General features: G+C 33.6%; 2 protein-coding genes across 2 annotated transcripts; both read right to left on the reverse strand.

Moving 5' to 3' along the window:
* Nucleotides 1–1,036: 1,036 nt before the first annotated feature.
* On the reverse strand, nucleotides 1,037–10,579 carry LOC141579935 (beta-defensin 110-like). The gene is made up of 2 exons (XM_074397097.1): nucleotides 10,535–10,579; nucleotides 1,037–1,198 (listed from the first exon to the last, which is right to left on the reverse strand). The coding sequence occupies exons 1-2, from the start codon at nucleotides 10,577–10,579 to the stop codon at nucleotides 1,037–1,039; spliced, it is 207 nt and encodes a 68-aa protein (XP_074253198.1).
* LOC101031633 (beta-defensin 110) lies at nucleotides 10,460–13,709 on the reverse strand. Its single transcript, XM_003923106.2, has 2 exons — nucleotides 13,595–13,709; nucleotides 10,460–10,730 (listed from the first exon to the last, which is right to left on the reverse strand). Exons 1-2 carry the CDS (start codon nucleotides 13,647–13,649, stop codon nucleotides 10,582–10,584), a joined length of 204 nt encoding a protein of 67 aa, XP_003923155.1. The 5' UTR covers nucleotides 13,650–13,709; the 3' UTR covers nucleotides 10,460–10,581.
* Between the last annotated feature and the right edge of the window lie 8,218 nt (nucleotides 13,710–21,927).

A 21,927-nucleotide genomic window follows, 5' to 3' on the forward strand; every position in this document is an offset into this window, starting at 1 on the left:
ATAAAATTGAGTTGGCCAGACACCAGCCCCACTTTGCTGGGACAAAGTTACCTATTCCTAAACTTCTTTAGGAGATTTTCTTTGAAAAAAGAATCACACTGCTAAAAGGGGCTCTATCTCTCAGATCTTGTTATTCATCCCTTTGTGTTATGAATAGTGCTTAATTGCCCTACAGAGAGAGCACTGATAAATTGTGTTATCTCACAAGCATTGTAATTCATTAAATGTATACAAAAACACATCAGACAGGTCAAAATTGGTAGCTACCATATTTGAAAGGGAAGAAACACATTTTCTGTTAATGAAGAGTAGATACGGCTGGGAGCGGTGGCTCATGCCTATAATCTCAACACTTTGCAAGGCCGAGGCGGGTGGACTGTGAGGTCAGGAAATCGAGACCATCTTGTCTAACACTGTGAAACCCCATCTCTACTAAAAATACAAAAATTAGCCAGGTCTGGAGACAGGTGCCTGTAATACCAGCTACTTGGGAGGCTGAGGCAGGAAAATCGTTTGAGCCCACGAGGCGGAGGTGGAGGTTGCAATGAGCCAGATCGCACCACTGCATTCCAGCCTAGGTGAGAGAGAGAGTCTCAACAAATAAAATAAAATAAAATAAAAAATAAAAATGTAGACGGCTTAGAGGGATTTTGGTGTGGAAACCAGGTATATGAAGATAACCATGATCCTCATAGTAAATCTGGCAATAGGGACACATATACATATTTAGAGAGGGAACAGATTAACTCAGATAAGTAATAAGAATATCTGAGTGTCAAAGTGGAAATAAAGAGATTGTAAACATAATTAGAGTATGTTTTCTTGTCTCTTTAATGTGTTTATCCATTTGAAATGCAAAAATCCCCAATGAATAAGTAGAGACTAAATTAATTGTATGTAAATAGATATATTTAGAATTTAAAAGTGCATATTTTCATTAAATATTGCAAACATTTTTTTTTTACCTACTCTTGAGGGAAAAGCATGCATCTCTGTTCCAGACTTGATGCTGAATACTAATTCTTTTTTCCAGAGTTTATACGCAGCACTGACTTCTCCATTTAATGCAGTATCCGTAATCATACTCAACATCATCACAAAACGTTTTACATATTCCTCTCACTCTTTCACATCTCTCAAATCTATACTTCGGTTGTTGTGGTTCAAAACTGCTTCTGGCTGCAATTAAGAAAAATATCTAAAGTTATTAGTCTATTATTAATTTAGGGATTTTCTTGCTAAAGAAAGACAAAAACTGTTCTCATTATGACATCATATGTGTTCAAGATGGAGAGAATGGAATATCAATTTGTTTTGTAGCAGAATTTATGAATCATTTCAGAAAATGACTGAGCTATTAACATTTTACTTGTAAAAATGTGTATGACCTTATCTTGCAGCATTCATCAATTCTAAACTTTAGCTGACTCAGTCTACAGAAACAATGAGGAAGTAACACACAATTTGGTACTTAATTATATGTATTTTTGTCAAACATTTATTGTGATACTTTTGTTCTTGCAGCTAAATATATAAGTCCTTCTATAATAGGTATAATTTATTTTGATTCTTTAGCTCTTTCATATTTGGACATAGGCGTCTCACAAATAGTAATCATGGAGAGAAACTAGGTGAGACTTTTAATGTACTAACTTTACTGATAGGGCAATCGATTAAGAAAACTAAAAGCTACAGTACTTTAGTTATACATGGAGAAACATAATTTTGATGTACACTACATATCTAGTAAAAAGAGGAGTCTCACATTAGTATTCTATTATAGTTTCTTGTGAATCATCTAAGACAGTGAAAAGAAAGATGTTCTGAGATTCAAAAATTAGTTTTACGTTCAAACATTAAACTATAGTAAATGGAGGCAAATTATTTTGTTATTTTAAAGTTTTATTGTTCCTAAGCATTCAACTGTACTCTGATAATGCCTTGAGAGTAGAAAACAGACTTCGGAGTCAGGCATATTTTTGCTTTTCAATTTTATCAATCTATTTACCTATCTTTGGTCTGTCTTTCTACCTATCTGGATAATATAATATGATAAACATAATTATCAGAAATAAACTTGAATATTAAATATTGTTACGTGTGTATATGTGACAGGAAACAATGAGGCAAGACACTTTTGTTAAAATTTAGAGAATGAATTGAATTGAATGCAGATTTGAATTATATCCACCCATAGAACCTAATTGTCTACATAGAATCTGACTGAAATTTAGAAAGATATTTCACTTCAACTAAAAATGGTAGGCATTTAGTACCCAGTATTCACCAGGCATTAGGTCAAGAACTAGAGAAAGACCAGAGAAAATCTTTAAAGCACTTACTTATTACCCCTAATGAAGTTGGTAGAAAATAATGAAACATAAGGTGGAAGAGACTGTCAGGTGGATTTTGACATGTAAATATACATATATATCATTTTAGTGAATGATAAAATAATTTATGATGACAGAATCCTCACCACTGGTGAATTTTGTTGAAATCTGAAGTCATTTCAGAGATAGTTCATATAATTTGAAGTCAGGAAGAGAATGATGCATAATTACATTTTACTTTTTATAACTGTTGCTAGGATAGAAACTTTTTTAAGCCAATCAATATTCCTGAGCCATTATGTGTTTTCAACTCAAAAAATCTATGGTGGTTTTTAAGATATATTCAAATCAGGAAAAGGTATAGACTTACAGAAATAATAGGTGCATTTAAAATGTACCAATTTTGTTCTGACTTTCTAATTATTTTAAAGAATAAGAATGTTTTGAGTTATGAGAAAATCTATGGAACCATACAAAAACAAAAAGCATGCATTGCAAAATTGGTTCTAATGCTTATTATTTATTCACAAATATGGCTCACTATCAAATCAAAGGTTTGTCATGTGTAGATTACGAATGAAACTAACATCTTTTTGTATTGTCATGAAAATTGATTATACAGTATGTATAAAAACAATTTTAAAGTGTTGAACGCTTTGCAAATGTCATCAATAAGTGTGTGAGTATCTATGTGAGATGAAACTGGGTGATATATACTACGTAAAAACAAATTGTTTGGAGGAAAGATGGATAGTATCACTTTCACTCATACTTCTGCACATTTTGTACATCACTGGAGAAATTGAGCCCATTATAACTATTTTTCATAAAAAGAGAGAAGTCCAAATGCTAGTTTGGGGCCTCAGTCACAAGAATATATTCCAAAAGATTTCTGGGAGTCTCATCAAGAGTTAGGTACCATAAATAGAGTGGAGATATGCTGTGGACATCATCACAATCCTGCAAGCACATAGTTAGGGACAAATCTCTTAGAAAACTAAGGGTTAAAAGCTTAGTGTTCTTCATGATTCAATGTTAGTTTTTCCAAGCCCTCTGGGCAGTTTTTCACTCTCCCAAGAGAAATGTCAGGCATGTATCTCTCTATCTCCTAGCAAAAACATCTCTGAGGGTGACTGCTTCACCCACCTCATGATACTCCTGGAAATGTTATCCCTAAGTGCAGAGTTGAAAGTAGAGGGAGGCAGTGTCGAAAGTAAAAGGAGGATGTTTGCTCTTCCTGGATGGAAGTTTCATGTTTGAATATTTTTTTTTATCATTTTGCCATATAGGACAAATTATTTAGATCCTTGGATTTCAGTTTCCTCATTAAACTGAGGTTTTAGTGAAATTTCAAAAGGTATAATGAGATAAAATACGTGAGCTGCTCTTACAGTGTTAAAAAATTAATAAGCCTTCAAAAATCAGGTTATTCTCATTCACTTTGTCTTTGTCTTTTGGATTTCACACTAAAACCTTATAAAGTCTTACCCTAAGTGGAGCAGTTACTCACTGTTTATGCCCCACCATCATGTTGTTACTAGTATTTAATCCCTGCTATCATTTTTGCTATAGATTAGCACAAACTTCTGGTCTTAAAGTTACAGTAGGCAGGCCCACTGTATACCTCACTCACTGATTTATTTCAGCATATAGCATCACTATGTGCTGAAAATTCTTGAAACAATATATACAATAAATATGCTAAATAACTAAAAAAAGAGACAGTGAATACATATGTTATAGGAGCCTAATTTACATTATATAATAAAAACTTTCTATACTTTATTACAAACTATTCATCAGTTATGTCCTTTCAATTCAGCAAATGACTTAAGCTTTATATTTGCAGTTTCCCGAACTGAAAAATGCATTTAATAATACTTCAGAGGATTGTGTGGCAATCAAATGAGAAAACAGATAAGGAAATATTGCTTGGCCCATAATTTTATGAAGTTTTCATCATCGCTGTAAATGAGTCATTTGCAGATTTATGGCAGATTAAGATAACCTTTTGTTAATTTACAGATTTTTCTCTCACTTCTGTTAAATGAAGAGAATGCTTTCTGTGATTCATACAATACACATTTAATCAGCAAATACGTTGTGCTTGGTCCTGTGCTAGGTGGGAATGAAAATAAATAAAATATTTAAGGTCTTTACCCTCAAAGACAATTACTATTTGTTGGGAAATGATGACATAGATGAGAAAAAAATGCATCCCTTCTAAAGACAATTCTGAAATATAAGCAAAATGTCCTTAAATCACAAAATGAAGAGGTGTAAACTCTTCCTGGAATAGTGTATTTTGACTGTTACTACTTTAACTGCTATTACCACAGCCACTACTAATAGCTGTGTTTCATTAACTGTTCCCTAGGTTTCAGATAATTTTCTAGGCCAGTTATATTTATTATCTGATTTAGTCCTCCAATAACTCTTCCCATTTCATGTAAAAGGACGACTTAAATTAACTCTGCATAAGGTTTCAGAGGGAGTAGGAGAGGAAGTAGGAAACAAAGCTAGGTTTGTTGGACCCAAAAGCAATAAGTACATGCTTCATTGCTTCACTGAGGAGATGACAGGTGGCTGGATCTTCAAAAGATAAAAGCATATATTTCTGAAAGCGCAGAGAAGGTCTTACAAGCAAAAAAATATATCCTAAACATAGATATTGTGTTTTAAAGAATGTGTGATCTATGCAGAATCATATGAGCTTTTAGCATAATTGAAATTATATGGATGTGAACTTTAGAAAGTCAAACTGGGCACAGGTGGCAAAAGGCCCTGCCAAGCCAAGTTGTTGTATATTATCAAAAATGAAGTGGTAAAACTGATGAGATTTTAAGCACCTTCCTTTTTTTTTTCCTCTCTCTTTTAAGAGGGGAAGTAGATACACTTTTGTAACAAGAAATCTATGTGGAAGTTTATTAAAATAGTATAAATAAGGAAATGATGAATTAGATAATCAAGTTAGTGGTACTTAAAAAGGAGAAAGTGAATCTAGAAGATATTTCTGAATGAGAAGTAGCACAATTGATGAGTTTTGGATTTGGGGGTGAAGAGAACTGGGATGTAGAGTCACAATGATCAGAAGTGTTTTGGCTTGTAAGACTGTGTGACTGATAATGAAATGACAATGTTTTGGCCTTTCAGACATAAGTTTGATAGTCAAATGGAATAAAAGACAATAGACAGATTTTAGCCCTTGTGTGTAACATAAGTTCATTTTGGACAAATCATGATTAAAGAATTTAGAGGCTATCCAGTAAGTTCCCTAAGTGGCAGTAAATAATGGTTTCGTGGTTTAAGAGGGAGACTGAGAAAATGTCTTTTGATAGGAGAAGTCATTGGCATTAACAATATAGAGAAAGCACATAAAAACAAGAGGAAAACAGATTCAGAGACAAAACATTGCAGACCATTGACATTTAGAAGACTATCAAAAACAGATAATTCAATTAATAATTGTCACAATAGCAATCAATTCTAGCATGTATTCATAAGTCTGTCAAGATAACTAAAATAAACCTTTGAGTTTGCTTTAGAAAAACATTTATAACATGATCAAGAAAAGTTTCAGTTAATTGATGTGAGTGAATGTATGATGAGAAGAGTGTAAAAGAGTTAATGAAGTGGAGACTATGAGTCTAAGATTCTTTACAAGATATTTTGTGAAGAAGAGAATAAGGCAGATTAGAAAGTGGCTTGAAGAAAAAAAAACAAAGTGAAGGAGGTTTTTTGTAAGATAAAAGAGACGCGTATATTTGTGTTTACTAATGAGAACCATATACGGTGGGTAAAATTTTTAAGAAAATTTGACTCACAAAAATGGCAAAGTCATAATGTGTCCAAATAGATAAGAAGAAATGAAATCATCTACAAATGACAGGAGAAAGATGCCGGAAACAGGACAGTTGTGAAGAATACCTAGAGTTTACTCAACTTATATTTTCCTTGAACCATCCTTCCCATCTTCACTGTCAGCTAATGATCTTGCTCTCTTCACTTCAATGATCCAATTGGAGATTCCTGAGACTCTTCACAGACTTTCACCACCAAATTAACCCACCAGTCAGAATCTACTTCTGTGTATTCTACACATTCTGCTTATGAATGAAAAAAAAGCATCTACATGCTCTAATGAGGAGCTAATCTCTCAATCTCTGCATTAGATGTTACCCTGTCTTGCCAACTCAAAAGATTACTCTCTCCACTCTCCTTTACTGCCTCTTCTTGTAACCACTTGCCAAATCTATTTGATCCGATTAACTTTATATGTCCAAAATTGAAGCAATCGTTCAACCCAAACTTGTTACACCTAATATCTTCCCCATTCTAGTCAATGGCACAACTCAATCTTTCCAGCTGCTCAGACAAGAAATCCTGGAATCATTCTTGGCCCCTCTCTCTGCATGGCCAAAATTTAATCTCTCATGAAATCTGGCTAACTCTACCTTTAACATATCCAGAATTCTACCATTCTTCACTGTTTGTATTAGCTACTAAAATTTATCACCTATATTATTTACTACTTATTTTAATAACTTTTGAACTTGTTAAAGAACTTCAGAGAGACCTTTTAAAAAATTCAAATTATGTCTCTCCTCTGGCTATAACTCTTTGAATTCCTCTCAGAATGAAAGTCAAGATCTTTTCTAGCTCCTGGATAATCAGTTTGTCAAGTTATTTTCTCTTCTACTTCCTCTCCCAGGACTCTCCTCCTGAGTTACTCTTTTCCAGCAATTCTTTACTTTACTCACAGATGTTCCCTACACGTTTCAGGTGTGCTCTTTTGAACACTTTTTTCAAGTTTTATAACAGGACTCTATGAAAAATCATATTTAAAATTACTGTAGCCCAGGATTATGGGCCACTACATTCTACTTTGTTTCCTTTTCTCTAACACTTATCACCTTCTACTAGAATAGATAATTTTTGTTTATTTATTGTATTAACTGTTTATATTTGTATCCACTCACTATACTGAGCTCCAATAAACAGACAACATTATTAGCTTTGTTTTTCTATGTGCCCCAGTCACATGGCACTCTGACACATAGTAGGTGTTCAATAGATATTTATTGAATTGGTAAATAAATGAGGGATAATAGATTGAATATAGTGTCTAACCTAAGTATTATCCATGTTATACATTGACATTGATCTTTTTGGAACAATATTCCAAGCCTTATTCATTTGTGAACTCTAGCAAATTAGATATTACTTAAAAATCAGTTTGTAGTCCATCAATATCAGTTCCTTAAGCCAGGAGGTATAATTTTTCAGTCTCCAAATTCAAATCCCATGACATTGAGCCTGGGAAGAAGTAAGCCATTTACAAAACGTTGCCTGAATAAGTAAATTGCTAATTGGAATTAGATTTTGTTCCTGCCCAAGGACATTGAGGTAAAATAAATATGGAAATAGGTTGGGTTTGAATATGTGATATCAGGTAGAACTCTAATTTCCGTCTTCCTAGTTCATGTGGGAATTTGATGGTGATAAATCTAATTTCAATATAATGCTTTTAATTGATTCATTTGGGTATTGAATACCAAATAACAACAACAATTTCCAACATTTGGTGGTGTCTATTTCATCAGAGTCACTACTCAAGACTCACAAGAAACTGAATGTGAAGGAAAATATATAGTGTTATGAAAATTTATATTGTGGGCCATAGGAAGAAAAAATATAAAACTTTTAGTTTTTTAGAACAAATTAGTTTAAGATTATCTAGTTCTTTTGTAAGTTCACACAGTAAAGATTATAACGTATCAGCAAGAAAATCAGCAGAAGTCTTTTCTTTTTTGAAGCATTTTCTTTTTTTCTTTTTCTTTTTGCCTTCCTTTTGTTAATAAATTACAAACTTAGACACATGTAAATTGGGAGCAGAATAATTAGTAATACCTTTGTCTTTTTAAGGAAGAAGGCTGAAGAACTTCATCAAAGGGGCTTCCAGAGTTTTCACTTTTTTTCACACAGAAAACACTTAAAAAATTTCCTCAGGAAGAAAATATTAATTTTGAGGTTGATGCACGTAGGTTTACATTCTCCTTCAATTACTTAATTTGTCCCTTGAGCTGAAGGCAGAGGCTGGTGGCTTAAATGTATTGAACGCGAGTAAAGACCATCTTAGAAATTGAGATGGTTTTGGTGCTCTCTGTCAAGCACTGAAAGATAGAGGGTACACCAGTAGTTTTAGCACAGCTTAGTTTATGTGCAGAGATGTGTCAGGTGTTTTCTAGAACACCTCTCATCTTCTTGGTGGCTCCTAACAAGCTCAACTCTTATTTTTCCCGTGTTAATAGTATATTAGGTCTCTCAATTCTGCATTAGAGGTCTTGATAGAGAGATGGCTCAGTCTCTACTTAAGTAAAATAAATACAAATCAAACTTTCATAACTTTCATTTTAAACATTTATTTTGCTAATCTCTTTCTTGACATAGCTAATATATTCATTATCTAAAAGTTAGGCCAATTATTTTTTCTGGAGCCACCAATATATCTATAACCTCTAGCCCATATGTAATAATATATAAAAAATTTAAATAGATAACTATTTTTCATAAAACACAGAAAATGTAATTGGTCACCTAAAAATCTCACTGATTTTTTTTTTATTGTTTCCATTTTTCTTTTAAATTTTTTCGAGAATGGGTGGTTGACTTTATAAATCAGTAGTTCTCAGTCAAGTGTAAATTTGTCCCCTCCCCTGTATAGGATATTTGGCAATATAGATAGATATTTTTTATTATCACAATTGGGAGACGGGTTGCTATTTGCATCTAGTGGGTAGGAGACAAGGATGCTGAAACACATTTAATGAGCAGAATAGCTCCCACAACAAAAAATTACCTGGATGGACCAAAATATCAACAGTGCCAAGGTTGAGAAACCCGGTTATAAACAAATATTGTAAAAATACATTTGAAGATATTTACATTGCAAGAAAACACACTGAATGATCAAAGACTATTTAAATTTTATCTAAGAGAAAAATTACTTCCCCATTCATAGCTTGTTGTAGATAATGCTTAGTATGAGCATACTTAGATCTCATATTTACATTTGAAAAATAAAATGGATCCACAGAGAGGACATAATAAAAATACCAGGAGAGTAGAAATTCCTTGGAATTTTTTGATTTATCATCTTTTTTTGAGTCTAATTCTGACTCATATGTATGATTTAATACATTTCATTTTTCTTTGGTTAATTTACCAAAAGATTATTTAATTTTATTTTGAGGGGTAGGAAGAAAGGATTTAGTTGTATTATTATGTTGTGGTATTGATGATGTTTCTTAAGAATTTTGAATTAATATGGATTGTTAAATTGTATTCCTAAACTCAAAAAATAACAGAATTAGCTGTTCTGAATGGAAACCGAATGGTACAGATATATCACTGAGATGTTTTAGGGAGGAATACTGTGGATCCTCAGAGGCAGTAGGAGAGAAACTGAGGCAGAGTAAAATTGAAAAGTGAAGGTGACTGCTGCTTCCTTTTGTCATGTATCTCTTCAGAGTCATCTCTCAGGATTGAAGAGCTGGATTAAACTATTAGTGTTAGTTTTTCACTTCCTTGGTCTAAATATTTAGTAATGCACAGTCTCCTTTCTGAAATTCTTCTCTTCTCTTTTTAGTCCCTCTCTTATTTCTTGACACACATTTTTCTTTACTAAATAACAAATATGAAGAAAAGTTGGAGCTGGTTGTGATTTTTCTCTGCTCTTCCGTTCTTATCCTCATGATTCTTTCACTTCAACTCTGTCTCTCTCACAATAAAGATCTGCCCTCTCAATGTCCAGTCTCCCAAGCCCAGTGGAATTATATATTTCTATGGCGGGAATCTGTGGAACAGTATCTAATGAAATAACAGCACATTTCTACTGGAAGCTTGTATCTTAGAAATATGTTTACCCAATTCTTTGGCCTAGAGTTTCCCACAACATTGCTTATGGTAACTAACACGAGGCACAAAACTTGTGGAACTTGTGAAACACGATACACAGAAAACTTGAGGAACTTGCATAAAACAAGTCCTGCTACTTCTGGTACCAAGAAATCAAGAGAAAATGTAATGTAAAGGCACCAGGTGTGAGCATGACATTTGACCACTCCTGAATGGTTCAGCATTAATTTTTATTATTTTGTGTACACAAGGCCTTGAGGGGTGAGCTGGGAAATCTTAGTAACATTGGTCTTCTCTTCTTGGAGCTTGTGACTCTTTTCTTCTGTCATCGTTACTGCTGCAAGCAGCAATGAGTTCCAGGTCTTATGCAGTAAGCGATCCTAATTTCATTTTCATGACACTGATTTTTACACCGACCATTACCCTCTCTGCACTCTCTCCTCAAATCCAAGCTACCATATTCAGGATATTTCTTTTTGGCTGTAAGAAGGGAAGAATGACTAAAATTAGCCACCTAGCTATGACATATCCATGTTTCAAAAGGAGAAAGTCCATGAAACAAAAGATTATAGAGTGAAAATGTCCACCTACCTACTGGGGAAAGTTTAAGTGAATTTAAACTTTTTATTTCTACAATGTACCTTGCTGCAAGAGGTACATAGACTCAGAGATACATTATCTTGGTGTAAGGCACATTGTAGAAATAAAAAGGGTCTTGGACCAAAGTTAGGTGTTTCTATTTTCTGCCTTACAAGAAACTGGGCAATCACCCAGGGATGGTTCCCAAAGTCAATGGAAAAAAAACTGATCATAATTTATCCTTTGTCAGGCTCTCTCTCTACGATCATCTAATTGCGTTTGGGCTGCCTGTTTTCTGCTCTTATTAAGATTATTTAGTTTGAATGTTGTGCTTTATGAATTCTTCTTCAAGAGATTTTCACAGTAGCTTGATTTTGTTTCTCTAAAATGTTGAGAGTTAGGCAACACTAAAGAATTTGTCTAAATTCCTGCAACTCCCCTGAGTATCTGGGGTTTATTTTCCTGAAGAAATTATCTAATTCAGACATGTGTCTAATAACAACCTTGATAAAGAAAAAAAAGTGCAGCCATTGCGGCCGTTGCATGATTTCTAAAATTACTAGGGTTACCTTTTTCTTTTTCCATCGCAAAGTTTCTAAAATAGTAAAAAGTTACAAAGAATTTCTTCCAATTACTTTTCATGCTATTAAACCCTTTGGCTATAAATCAATAAACTGTTGTCGGGGGGCCAAATCCAGCCTGCCACCTTTGTGTGGAAATAATTGTAGTGGCACACAGACACACCCAGTTGCTAACACATTGTCTGTATCTGCTTTTGCATTAAAATAATGCAGTTGAGATCATAGAGTTCACAAAGCCTAAACTACTGGTTGTCTCACTTATTTCTAGGAAAAGTTTGTTAACTCCTTTTCTGAATTTATTTTTTCTCATCAATCATGAAAGAATGAGTGAGAAATTTGCAGCCAGAGTCACAAGAAGACATGTCCAGGAGAGCAAAACTGTAACTAAAATTTGCACATCGTAAGATACACAACATTTCACAAAATATAAAAATAACTCTGTAACAGTCAAAGCTGAAATAAAATATATATGTTGTGTTTTTTAGCTTAAAGATAAACTCTCACTTGAGGTTTCTTATTTAGAATTGAATATATTCAGGGGTGTGGGGACATTGGTTTGATAGACTATGTGATCTATTCCAAATCAATTTTTTTTTTAGTTTATATTTTAAATTGTACCCTGGCTGGTGCATTTTCAGAAGTCCTTTGTCTTGTAGACTTCTTTTGTGTATGCAAATCAATTTCCATAAGTAACTACTCTAATCATGTGTTGAGGTTAAGGAGAACTAGTTTGGCAGAATTCTATGTTTTTCAGGTGGCTGACCAAAGGACAGACTTAAATATTTTCATATATAAAAGCAAATAAATTATGCCATCATTTCCTCACATTAATTAGTGCTTGGTGTCCCAATCAGTCTTCTCAAAGGCCAAGCCTTCTTGCCTAGGCAGTCTGTCTGCATTTCCAACAGCTGACAAGTAATAGTGAGTAGTAATGCCTGTTAGCTAATACATAGACTCAGAGATACATTATCTATGTCATTGGTACAGTGGCAATAAAGCCACATCCTACTATTAATGTTTGCTTTCTTCCCAATGTAACTGAAGCAATTCAGAGTATGAAGTAACTTAAACAAAGCATAGAAGAATATATGGTTAATCTGCACAGTTTAAACATTCACTTCTAAAGATCACTACTTATTCTATATTTTCAGAGGAGTTATTATTATTATGCAAACCCATATGTGATTGCCAGTGAAAGACACCTGAATTATACTCACTTTTGGCAAGAGTTCTGTCGCATTTTGCACTGTTGTTCAAGATTCCACCTCGAACAGACGCTATCCCTTCTCTTTCATTCTTTGTCTTATTTCACCTTTCTAAAACATTATTGTTTTCTTTCTCCTCATTCTGACCTCTACCTGTATTCTCCAGCTTGTGTTCTTGGATTGCTAATCTCCTTTGCAAGCATTCAGCTCCTCATTCAAATAGTATCAATTAAATATACTCCCTGTCAATTGGATGCCCAGCTCAAGGGCACAGCATCTCACGCTAAGCAATATTAACCTGTTGTATAGGACAATCTTTCGCTCTAAGGGGCTGTTCTGTTCATTGTAGGCTATCTAGCAGCATCCTGGCCTCTATCTACAATGGATACTATGCCAGTAGTACAAGTTGTGATGAGCTAAAAGGTCTCTAGACATTGCCTGATGTTCCCTTGAGCACAAACTCACTCCTCAGTGAGAACCGCTGGTCTAGAGATACTGTGATATATCAAAAATTATTATTTCTGCTCTCAAATACAGTGTTAAAGTCCAATCTTCTGTCTGAAGTCTCTGATCATCACTTTCAGCAAAGTAAAATCTCCCACCATTTCTCTCATAGCACTTTTTGTTACAATATTATTTTAGATTTACAGAAGAATAGCAAAGTTGGTGGAAGCCAGTTTCCCCTTACGCTACATGTTACCTAATCTTGGTAATGTTTATTAAGATTGAGAAATTAATATTCATGTAGTATTATTTAATAAACTACACTTTATTTAAATTTCACCAGTTTTCACACTTGTTGTTTTTGTCTGTTTTTCACTGTTATTTATATTATCTGTTCTGGAGTCTAATCCAAAATACCACATTATATTTTTGTAAAATGATATTTTAATCCCTATATTATCATACTTTTGCCAAGAAACAACATATATCTTCTCAAATTTGTTAGCATAAATCCCCATAAATATTTGCATATTACCTGGTAAAATTGTGACCCAAAAGAGCAGAATAAAGAAAAAAAGTTGAATCTTCATGGTAGAGAGCTTCTTAAAAAAAAAGTGTCAATAGACCTTCCTTTTCAAGTCAGTTGTTTTGAAATAAGGAAACAGAGATCCTTTTTATTTATAGATTCTCTTGGGAAGTACTTTTAACTACTGAGGCTTGTCAAGAGCAGGAACATTTATATGCTTGGTTGAATAGTGCCTCCCTCAAAGAACATGGACTCAAAAAGTGTTATTAAATGTTTCTCATAAAAGTAAAACCTGCTGTGTAACCTTAACTAGACTTTCATAAAAACATAGTCTTTAAGAGACTTTCATTTATAGGAGATATGTATTTGGATTGCTAAATGTTCTAGTAATCTTCTTCTCTATTCTATGTTATATTTAATATTAAATATTATAATGCCTTACTATTAAATTGTTCAATGCCTTAATCATAAGATTTTATGGAAAATGCCTGCATTGAGATCAGTTTTGTTTTGCTGATAAAATAATGAGAATCAGGGAGATTATGTGACTTTATTTCAATTAATATAATATGCAATTATTTAAATAATCAGTAAATTCTGGATTTACCAATAAGTGTGGAGAATATGCTATACAAGTCTTTAAGTATGATTTATCCATTTTCTATAATTATCTGATTTCAAAATATCAGGTTCAATGTTTTAAATTCTTTTTACTGAACTGAAAGTTTCATATCTGATCTAAATGGCATGCTTATAAAAAACCTATTATTTCAGATATGTGAGAAAGAGACGGAAATTTTGCCCAGTACCCAGAAGCTGATGTTATAATGAAAAACAATTAATCAATTATTTCCTACCACATAGTTAATACAATTTTTAGGACAGTGGTTCCTAAACTTCAGCTGCATCAGAATCCCCTAGAAAGTGTGCTAAAATTGGATTGCAGGGTCCCATTTCCAGTATTTCTGATTTAGTGGGTCTGGAATAGGGACTAAAACTTGCTTTTCTAACAAGATCATTGAATGCTAATGCTGCTGAAAGGGGCCACATATTAGTCTAGGAAACCTAACTCACTCATTCTATAATATCTAAGAAAAATATTTCAGAGTCATAGAATCTGCAGCATATATTAATAAAGAATTTAAGGCTGCTTACAGTTTCTAATGAAGTATACTCATATTACTGGTGAGAAAAGTGAAATCAAGGTATATGAACTTATTTCCCTAATAATTGTTATTTTTACAACAAATGCTTCACATTATAAAATACAAAGAAAAACTTTTGAATTAAATCAAAATGAGGAACTTGATTTATCTGTATTTCCTTTCTGGGAGAGAAAAAAAAAATGGAAAATGCAGCATTAGTTGATAGGAGGAAGACAATTTCTTTATATCACCATGTAACATTTTTTCAACAAATATAATTGAACACTAAAACTCAGAGTTCAGTTATTGATTTCACATTTTAGTATAATGGTTAGGTTTTTGTGTCAACTTGACTAGTAAAGAACGTTCAAACAGTTGGTGAACACTATTTCTGTCTGTGTCTGTGAGATTGTTTCCAGAAAAGATTGGTGTTTGAATTAGCAAAATGAGTAAAGAAGTTCTGCCCTCACCAATGTGAGGGGGAAGCATCCAATCATTAAGGGCCCAGGTAGAACAAAAAAGCAGAGAAGTGTTAATTTTCTGTCACTTTTCATAAACTGGGGTATCCATCTTCTCCTGCTCTGGGACACTGGAGTTCCTGATTCTAGGGCTTTGAACTCTGGAACCTGTACTCACCCCACCTAGTTCATAGGCCTTCAGACTTGGACTAAGTTCCAACCCTAGCTTTCTTAGTTCTCTAGTTTGCAGAAGGCATATGATGGAACTTCTTAGTCTCCATCATCTTGTGAGCCAATTTCCATAAATGTTTGTGTGTGCATATACATATATACATATATACACATACAGTCATACATCTCTTGATGATGGGGATACATTCTGAGAAATGAGCCATTAAGTAATTTCATAATTGTGCAAACATTATAGAGTTACAGAAACCTAGATGGGATAGTCTATTAAACACCTAGGCTAGGCTATATGGTGTAGTGGTCTGATCCGTTTTGAATTAAATTTGGTGAAGAGTATAAAATCTGTGTTTAGATATTTGTTTTTATAATAACAGTTTAGGGTAAAAGTTGAGAAGATTAGCATAAGTCCAAATTAGTGAAAATTGAAGAAATTTTAATCTGACAAAAATATATTTTTATTTATAATACTTTAACATGTAGGAAATTGGATAAGATGATCTATGAGCTTAATAATTCTTTGTAATTCTTATATTCTATGACATAAAATGATTCTCATTTTGCTTAGCATCAACAAGAAATTAGATGACAATCTGTGATGATGAAAAACTATGAAATGTATCTACATGATTTAAAAAATAATAATATATTTGAGAAAAAGATTTTTAATATTATGTTTGTATAAAGTAATTGCCTATGCAATTTGGATGAAACCAAAATAAAAACACTATCATACATAGTTGCTTCCAAAGCAACTAATTTATAGAAATGATAGCAATGAAAAAATTTATCTATAATAAAATATGCTCCACAATTTATAATAGGGTAGTAAACAGAAAACTATGGAAAACTGAATATTAATTACATTATATAAAATATTACAACTATAAAAGTTAGAAAATGTTCATTGCCCAATAAAAGCATATATTCTGGTCATTGATGGATGGTATCATTGACATTGATGGTTGCCTCCAATTAGCAGCCATTATAAAATACCCTATTGTGTATTAGATTATCTTGGGTATTAATAAATCTACTCTGATTCATGGATGATTACTATGAGCAAAATGGTGCATGAAATTCACTGACACTGTATTGGTTCAAGACTAAGTATTTGATTCACTTTAGTTTAATACAACTGAGATGCTGAGGTATTCAGCCGGCCAACCTGCGAAACTCAGCCGTCTCAGTTTTTGTGCATGTGAGCTTCTCCCTGCCTCCAGGGCTTGGCAGACATCCCAGGCACTCCTTAGCTGCAGGCCGCAGCCCTGAAACATCAAGACTTGCTTGCGGCTCCTCCCTCCTCTGAACTCTCAGGTTTGGGTTCCAGGTGTTTTGGGGGATCCGAAGGGTTCCAGAATGCATTCATTTGAAACAAAGCACCCAGGCCGTGCTGTGTCTATATTTCTGTAGGGTGGCCAGGCAGGTGCCCTGGGAGGGACTGGTGGGCCTGGGGCGGAGGATGCGAGGGGGAGGGGAGCGGGTTGGCTGCAGGACCTAAAGGCCCATTCCTATGGAGAAGCTGGCTCTGCTATCTCCCGTTCTTGTGGTTAGCTAGGGACAGAGCCTCTCAGAGTGACACGGAGGCCTGGGATGGGCATCCATAGCAGAGCTCAACCGGAGCTCTCCCATACTCAAAAGTCTGGCTTCGTGCCTGCTGAAGCCCCATCTCTGTCTAACCTCTGGGAAGATTCCCCTGCCAGCTCAAACCTCATGCAGGTGTGGAATCCCTGGCAGACAGGATCCCAGAGGTCCAAGGTGAGAGTGGGCAGTCTCTCACCCCTACCCCAGAAGCTATATGAGGCAGGAACTAGCCCTAGTGTTCAGGTACCCCATGTGGGGTCCCCAACGTACTCTCCTTAGCCTCAGCACACGCTACTTTTCTCTGTCCATATTCTGTATTTTCTCGGTGAAAAGTTTTTCAAAGTATGCTGGTTCAGTGAAAATCCTGATCTCTCTGGTGGGAGCAGCACTTCTGGGCTGAATCTCCTGGCCATCTTGAAACTCCACTAGTTTTTTAGGTTTTTTTTTTTTTTTTTAAATGTTACCATAATGACTATAGTTAATACTATTTTATGGCATGCTGGAAATGTGTGAATATGGTAGATTCTGAATATTTTACCTCTGGAAACTTCACAGAGAGTATGGCCTTGCTGACATCTTGATTTTAGACTTCTAGCTTCCAGAACTTTTAGAGAATAAATGTTTGTTGTTTTAACCCAGCCAGATTATGGTACTTTTATGGTAGCCTGAAGAAACTAATACAACCTGGAATAGGTTCTTTCCATATGACTTTAAATTCATCCTATCCCCTTTCCCAGTGTTTCTGTGTTTGTCATGGTGCTCATTATTCCTGAATTTAAAGAGCAATCTTTATGACCAGAATTTATATTTCTGGGTTTTTCTCTCAATACACTCCAATGAATTCTTCAAACTGCTAGATGGCTTGTATTAAAATCCTGTTTGATCATTAAATTTCTTGTTTATATTCCCAGAAAAGCTATCCATTATTATCTACAAGAAATATCTAAACTCCAAAACATACCTTAATTCTAATTTTTCTCTCGTATTTCCTACAGGTTCCAAATGTATAATCTATGTGTCAGCCATGTTAAAGTACCTATTGTTTTCTGCATTGACTGTACTCTTTTACAATTCTATATTTTTTAAGATCAGGGTCTTGCTCTGTTGCTGAGGCTGGAGTGCAGTAGCATCATCATGATTCACTTCAGTGGCCAAATTCTGGGCTCAACCTATCTTCCTTCCTCAGCCTCCAGAGTAGCTAGCATTACTGGCACACACAATCATGCCTGGCTAAATTTACATTTTTTTAGAGATGACGGATTGATAGGTACAGCAAACCACCATGGCACATGTATACCTATGTAACAAACCTGCACTTTGTGCACATGTATTCCAGAAGTTAAAGTATAATGATAATAAGAAAACTACAGTATTAAATATTGGTTATTTGATGACAATAATACAATTTAAGACTCTGTTAAGACTAATCAAACAAAATGAATGCATAGATGAACAATGTTATGAATAAAAATAATAATAACTATAGATGTAGCTGAGGCAACCCTCTATTGGTTTTCTACTGCTATTCTAGCAAACTATGAAAAATATTATCTTATGTTAATCTTATTTAAATGTATCTAATGTATCATACATTTCAAAATTAAGAGTAAATTTCAAATGTTCTCAAGACTAAAAAATGAGCATTTGAGGTAATGATTATGTTATTTTAATAAAATATTTTTATATTTATTTCATTAAATCCAAGTTTAGAATTATTTGTCATTCATGTTGATTTGATTTCATGTTTCAAATTTTTAAAATGTTAACATATCTAGAAAGAAAAGCTACATGAAAAGTAAATGCTCAGTGAAATTCCATCTTTCTGTTACTTATGTTTATCTCATTTCATTCAATCAATCACTTGAGATGTAACAATTTTATTATTTCTGGTTTATCAAAATGTGTTGCTTATTACAGATAAAAATTAATATAATACTTTGTATACTGTTCTCTACTATGTATGTATTCTGCCTCTTTTAGTTATTCTTGTTAACATGCAGATTTAATTTTAAAGTCTTAATATCTCAACCTGCTCCTGAATAGTCAGTAAAAGGATTTTTGAACAGTTCAACAACAAACTTCACACCCTATGTATACTTCCATGCAATTTTGTCTAATAATTGAATAATTCTTAAAGTCAACAACTATTCTATCATTTTTACATAGACTAGATTCATTTGGATTATAATTTTAAATTTTTATTTGTTCTATATTTCCTTACATATCTTAGACCAAATTTCTGCAATTATTATTTATCTCTTTTTCAGATTTTATTTTAGAATCAGATGGTACATGTGTGGTTTGTTACAAAGGTACATTGCATGGCACTGGGGTTTGGGCTATGATTGAACCTGTCATCCAGCAGAAAGCATAGCATCCAATAAGTTGTTTTTCAGCCCTTGCCTTCCTCCCCTCCATCCCTCTAGCAGCCAGTGTCTACTGTTTCCATCTTTATGTCCATGTGTATGCAATGTTTAGCTTCCACTTTTAAGTGAGAACATGTGGTATTTTGTTTTCTGTTTTTGCATTAGTTCTTTTAGGTTAATGACCCCCCAACTGCATCCATGTTGCTGGAAATAATATCATTTCATTCTTTTCACAGCTGCATAATATTCCATGAAACATTATGTATCACATATTTTTTTAATCAAATCTGTTGTTGATGGGCATCTGGGTTGATTCCATATTTTTGCTGTTGTGAATAGTGCTGTGATGAACATATGGGTACATCTATTCCTTTGGTAGAACCGTTTATTTTCCTTTAAATATATAACAAGTAATGGGATTGCTGGATTGAATGGTACTTTAACCCCTAAAGAAACCAGGAATAAAGCTGCACACATAAAATCATCTGACTTTTCACAAACTCAACAAAACTAAGCAATGGACAAAAGACTCCCTATTTATTAAGTGGTGCTGTGATAACTGGCTATCCATATGCAGAAGAATGAAACTTGATCCCTATTTATCACCATATACAAAAATTATTTTTCTTTTTTAAGTACAATATTTAGAATTCACATTAGTGAAGTTCTGTTGGTGGTAAACCTTCATGTTTTATTAATCTGTATTTTCATTTGGTTCTTCTCAAATGGTAATGATACCAGATACACAATGGTAGGTTGATACATGTTTGTAGGTTGGCAGCTATTTTCTTTCATGAATTAATAGATATTGTCTTCCTATATTTTAGTTCCCTTGTCTTGTTGAGAATTCTGCTCTTGTGTCAGTTTGCTGAGCAGAACAAACTGGGGCACACAATATTAGCAGCCGATGACTGTGTGGAGCTGATACTTCTTCACATGGTGTCTTCATGTGTCTGGGTTTGGATGTGTGTTTATGTGTATGTCCGCATGGAAGCGTAGGAAGTTGTCACTGTGCATGTGATTTTGTTTGAGGATTTTTGTTTATGCAGCTGTGTGTGTATATATTCTCAAAGTCATGCTCCACTTAAATTTTACATATAATTACATATTATTATTATTATAAGATAAGAAACTTGTATGGAAGAATGAACAAAATTTAAAATGTTATTATCTTATTGCTGACTTAATTGATTCCCCTCTGTCAGAAATATAAGGTCCATGGAATACCAAGCTACAGAACTGGATACAGTGCTACATTTATTAATTTTGTGAGATAAGAATATTCTGATTTATTTTACAGATGAGGACATTCATACACACAAAAAGTAACTGATTTGACAAATTAAACAGCTAAGAAAGGCAAAACCAGAATTTGAACACCAAGTGTCTAAGTTCTAGCCAATCTTTGAACACTGAGGACAGTGTGCTCAGGTTGCCAAATTTTACTTACGATTTTAGTGAATGTTAAAGAATTTCCAGGTAACAAAGTAGGTTTTTGTACATTATTTCACTTAACCCTTTGAGCTTAATAAAAACATTTTTATTTATAAAAATAAAAATAAGTGTTTTATAAATATAAGTAACTTTTGTAGATTTGAAGGAAAAGTGTTAGTGTTGGTATTTTAATTCCTGATCTCTTAATTGAAATGTTCTTCCTGATCAAGCTGAATGGTGTCTTGGAAAAGTGTATTATAAGTAAAAGCAATGTAAAGTAATATCATTCAAATTTAAGTAGAATATAGTTATTAAATTTAAAACTCCCAAAGATTTAGAAATTGTTTTATCATGTCAAATTTAAGGTTGAAAAAGTCTTTTTTCCTCTTACTTTTAAAATTCTTATTTTATTTTTCCTTCTCTCTATGTTTGATACCAAACAAACTGGATTCTCTTCATTAACTGTAAGATAAAGAAATGTTCTAGTCAATTAATAATATGGAATCTAATTATTTTGAACCTATCAAAATCTCACTTTCCTGTATAATAAAAATGGTGAAAATGATGTGTATATTATCTTTACTGGTCAACTAGAGAATGGAATTCCCTTTAGAACAATGAAGAAATTCTATTTACTTGTCATATTAATTATTATTTTACTTTATCCATTATTCCTTATCTCAGTAAAAATGCACAGCAGACTTTTTAGAAAAGAGTAGAAAGATAAATCTAGCAATCCCTTAACAGAAAGATGATTGGAAAAAATAGTGTAGATAGATATATTTTTCTAAAGATGAGGAACTTCAGCAATAACTCTTATTTTTGCTTACAAGACCCAACTGGCTTGTGATGGAAAAAGCTAGCTTAAAGCAGAAAAAGCTAATTTATCATCAATTACCTTACCTTAAATCAAGCAGAGCTACATGACATCAGATCTCCTATTCTCCCACATGGGTCTAACTCAGTTAATGGATAAGAGAACAGGCTCTCACCAAAGTTCTCTGTCATTTCCTTTTCCTTGAAGTCGCCAGCTGTGTGCTGTCTCTCTCCAATTCCAGAGTTCCAGTACTCACTGCTGATCTTAAATTCACGTTTCAGAAGCTCAGGCGGCTGATAGAGTTTGGAGAAATGTTTACAGAAAACGACAAAAAAAATGGCCAACTATTATA

This window comes from Saimiri boliviensis, chromosome 4 (genome assembly GCF_048565385.1).
Source record: "Saimiri boliviensis isolate mSaiBol1 chromosome 4, mSaiBol1.pri, whole genome shotgun sequence".
Taxonomy (NCBI): domain Eukaryota; kingdom Metazoa; phylum Chordata; class Mammalia; order Primates; family Cebidae; genus Saimiri; species Saimiri boliviensis.

What these genes read in the sequence shown, in the direction of transcription:
- LOC101031633 (XM_003923106.2), bottom strand. Translation starts at nt 13,649, where the DNA reads ATGAAGATTCAACTTTTTTTCTTTATTCTGCTCTTTTGGGTCACAATT. An exon ending in TTGGGTCACAATTTTACCAG is followed by an intron (nt 10,731 to 13,594) that starts GTAATATGCAAA and finishes CCCTTCTTACAG; the next exon opens with CCAAAAAGAAATATCCTGAA.
- LOC141579935 (XM_074397097.1), bottom strand. Translation starts at nt 10,579, where the DNA reads ATGACAGAAGAAAAGAGTCACAAGCTCCAAGAAGAGAAGACCAAT. An exon ending in TCCAAGAAGAGAAGACCAAT is followed by an intron (nt 1,199 to 10,534) that starts GTTACTAAGATT and finishes TAATAACTTTAG; the next exon opens with ATATTTTTCTTAATTGCAGC.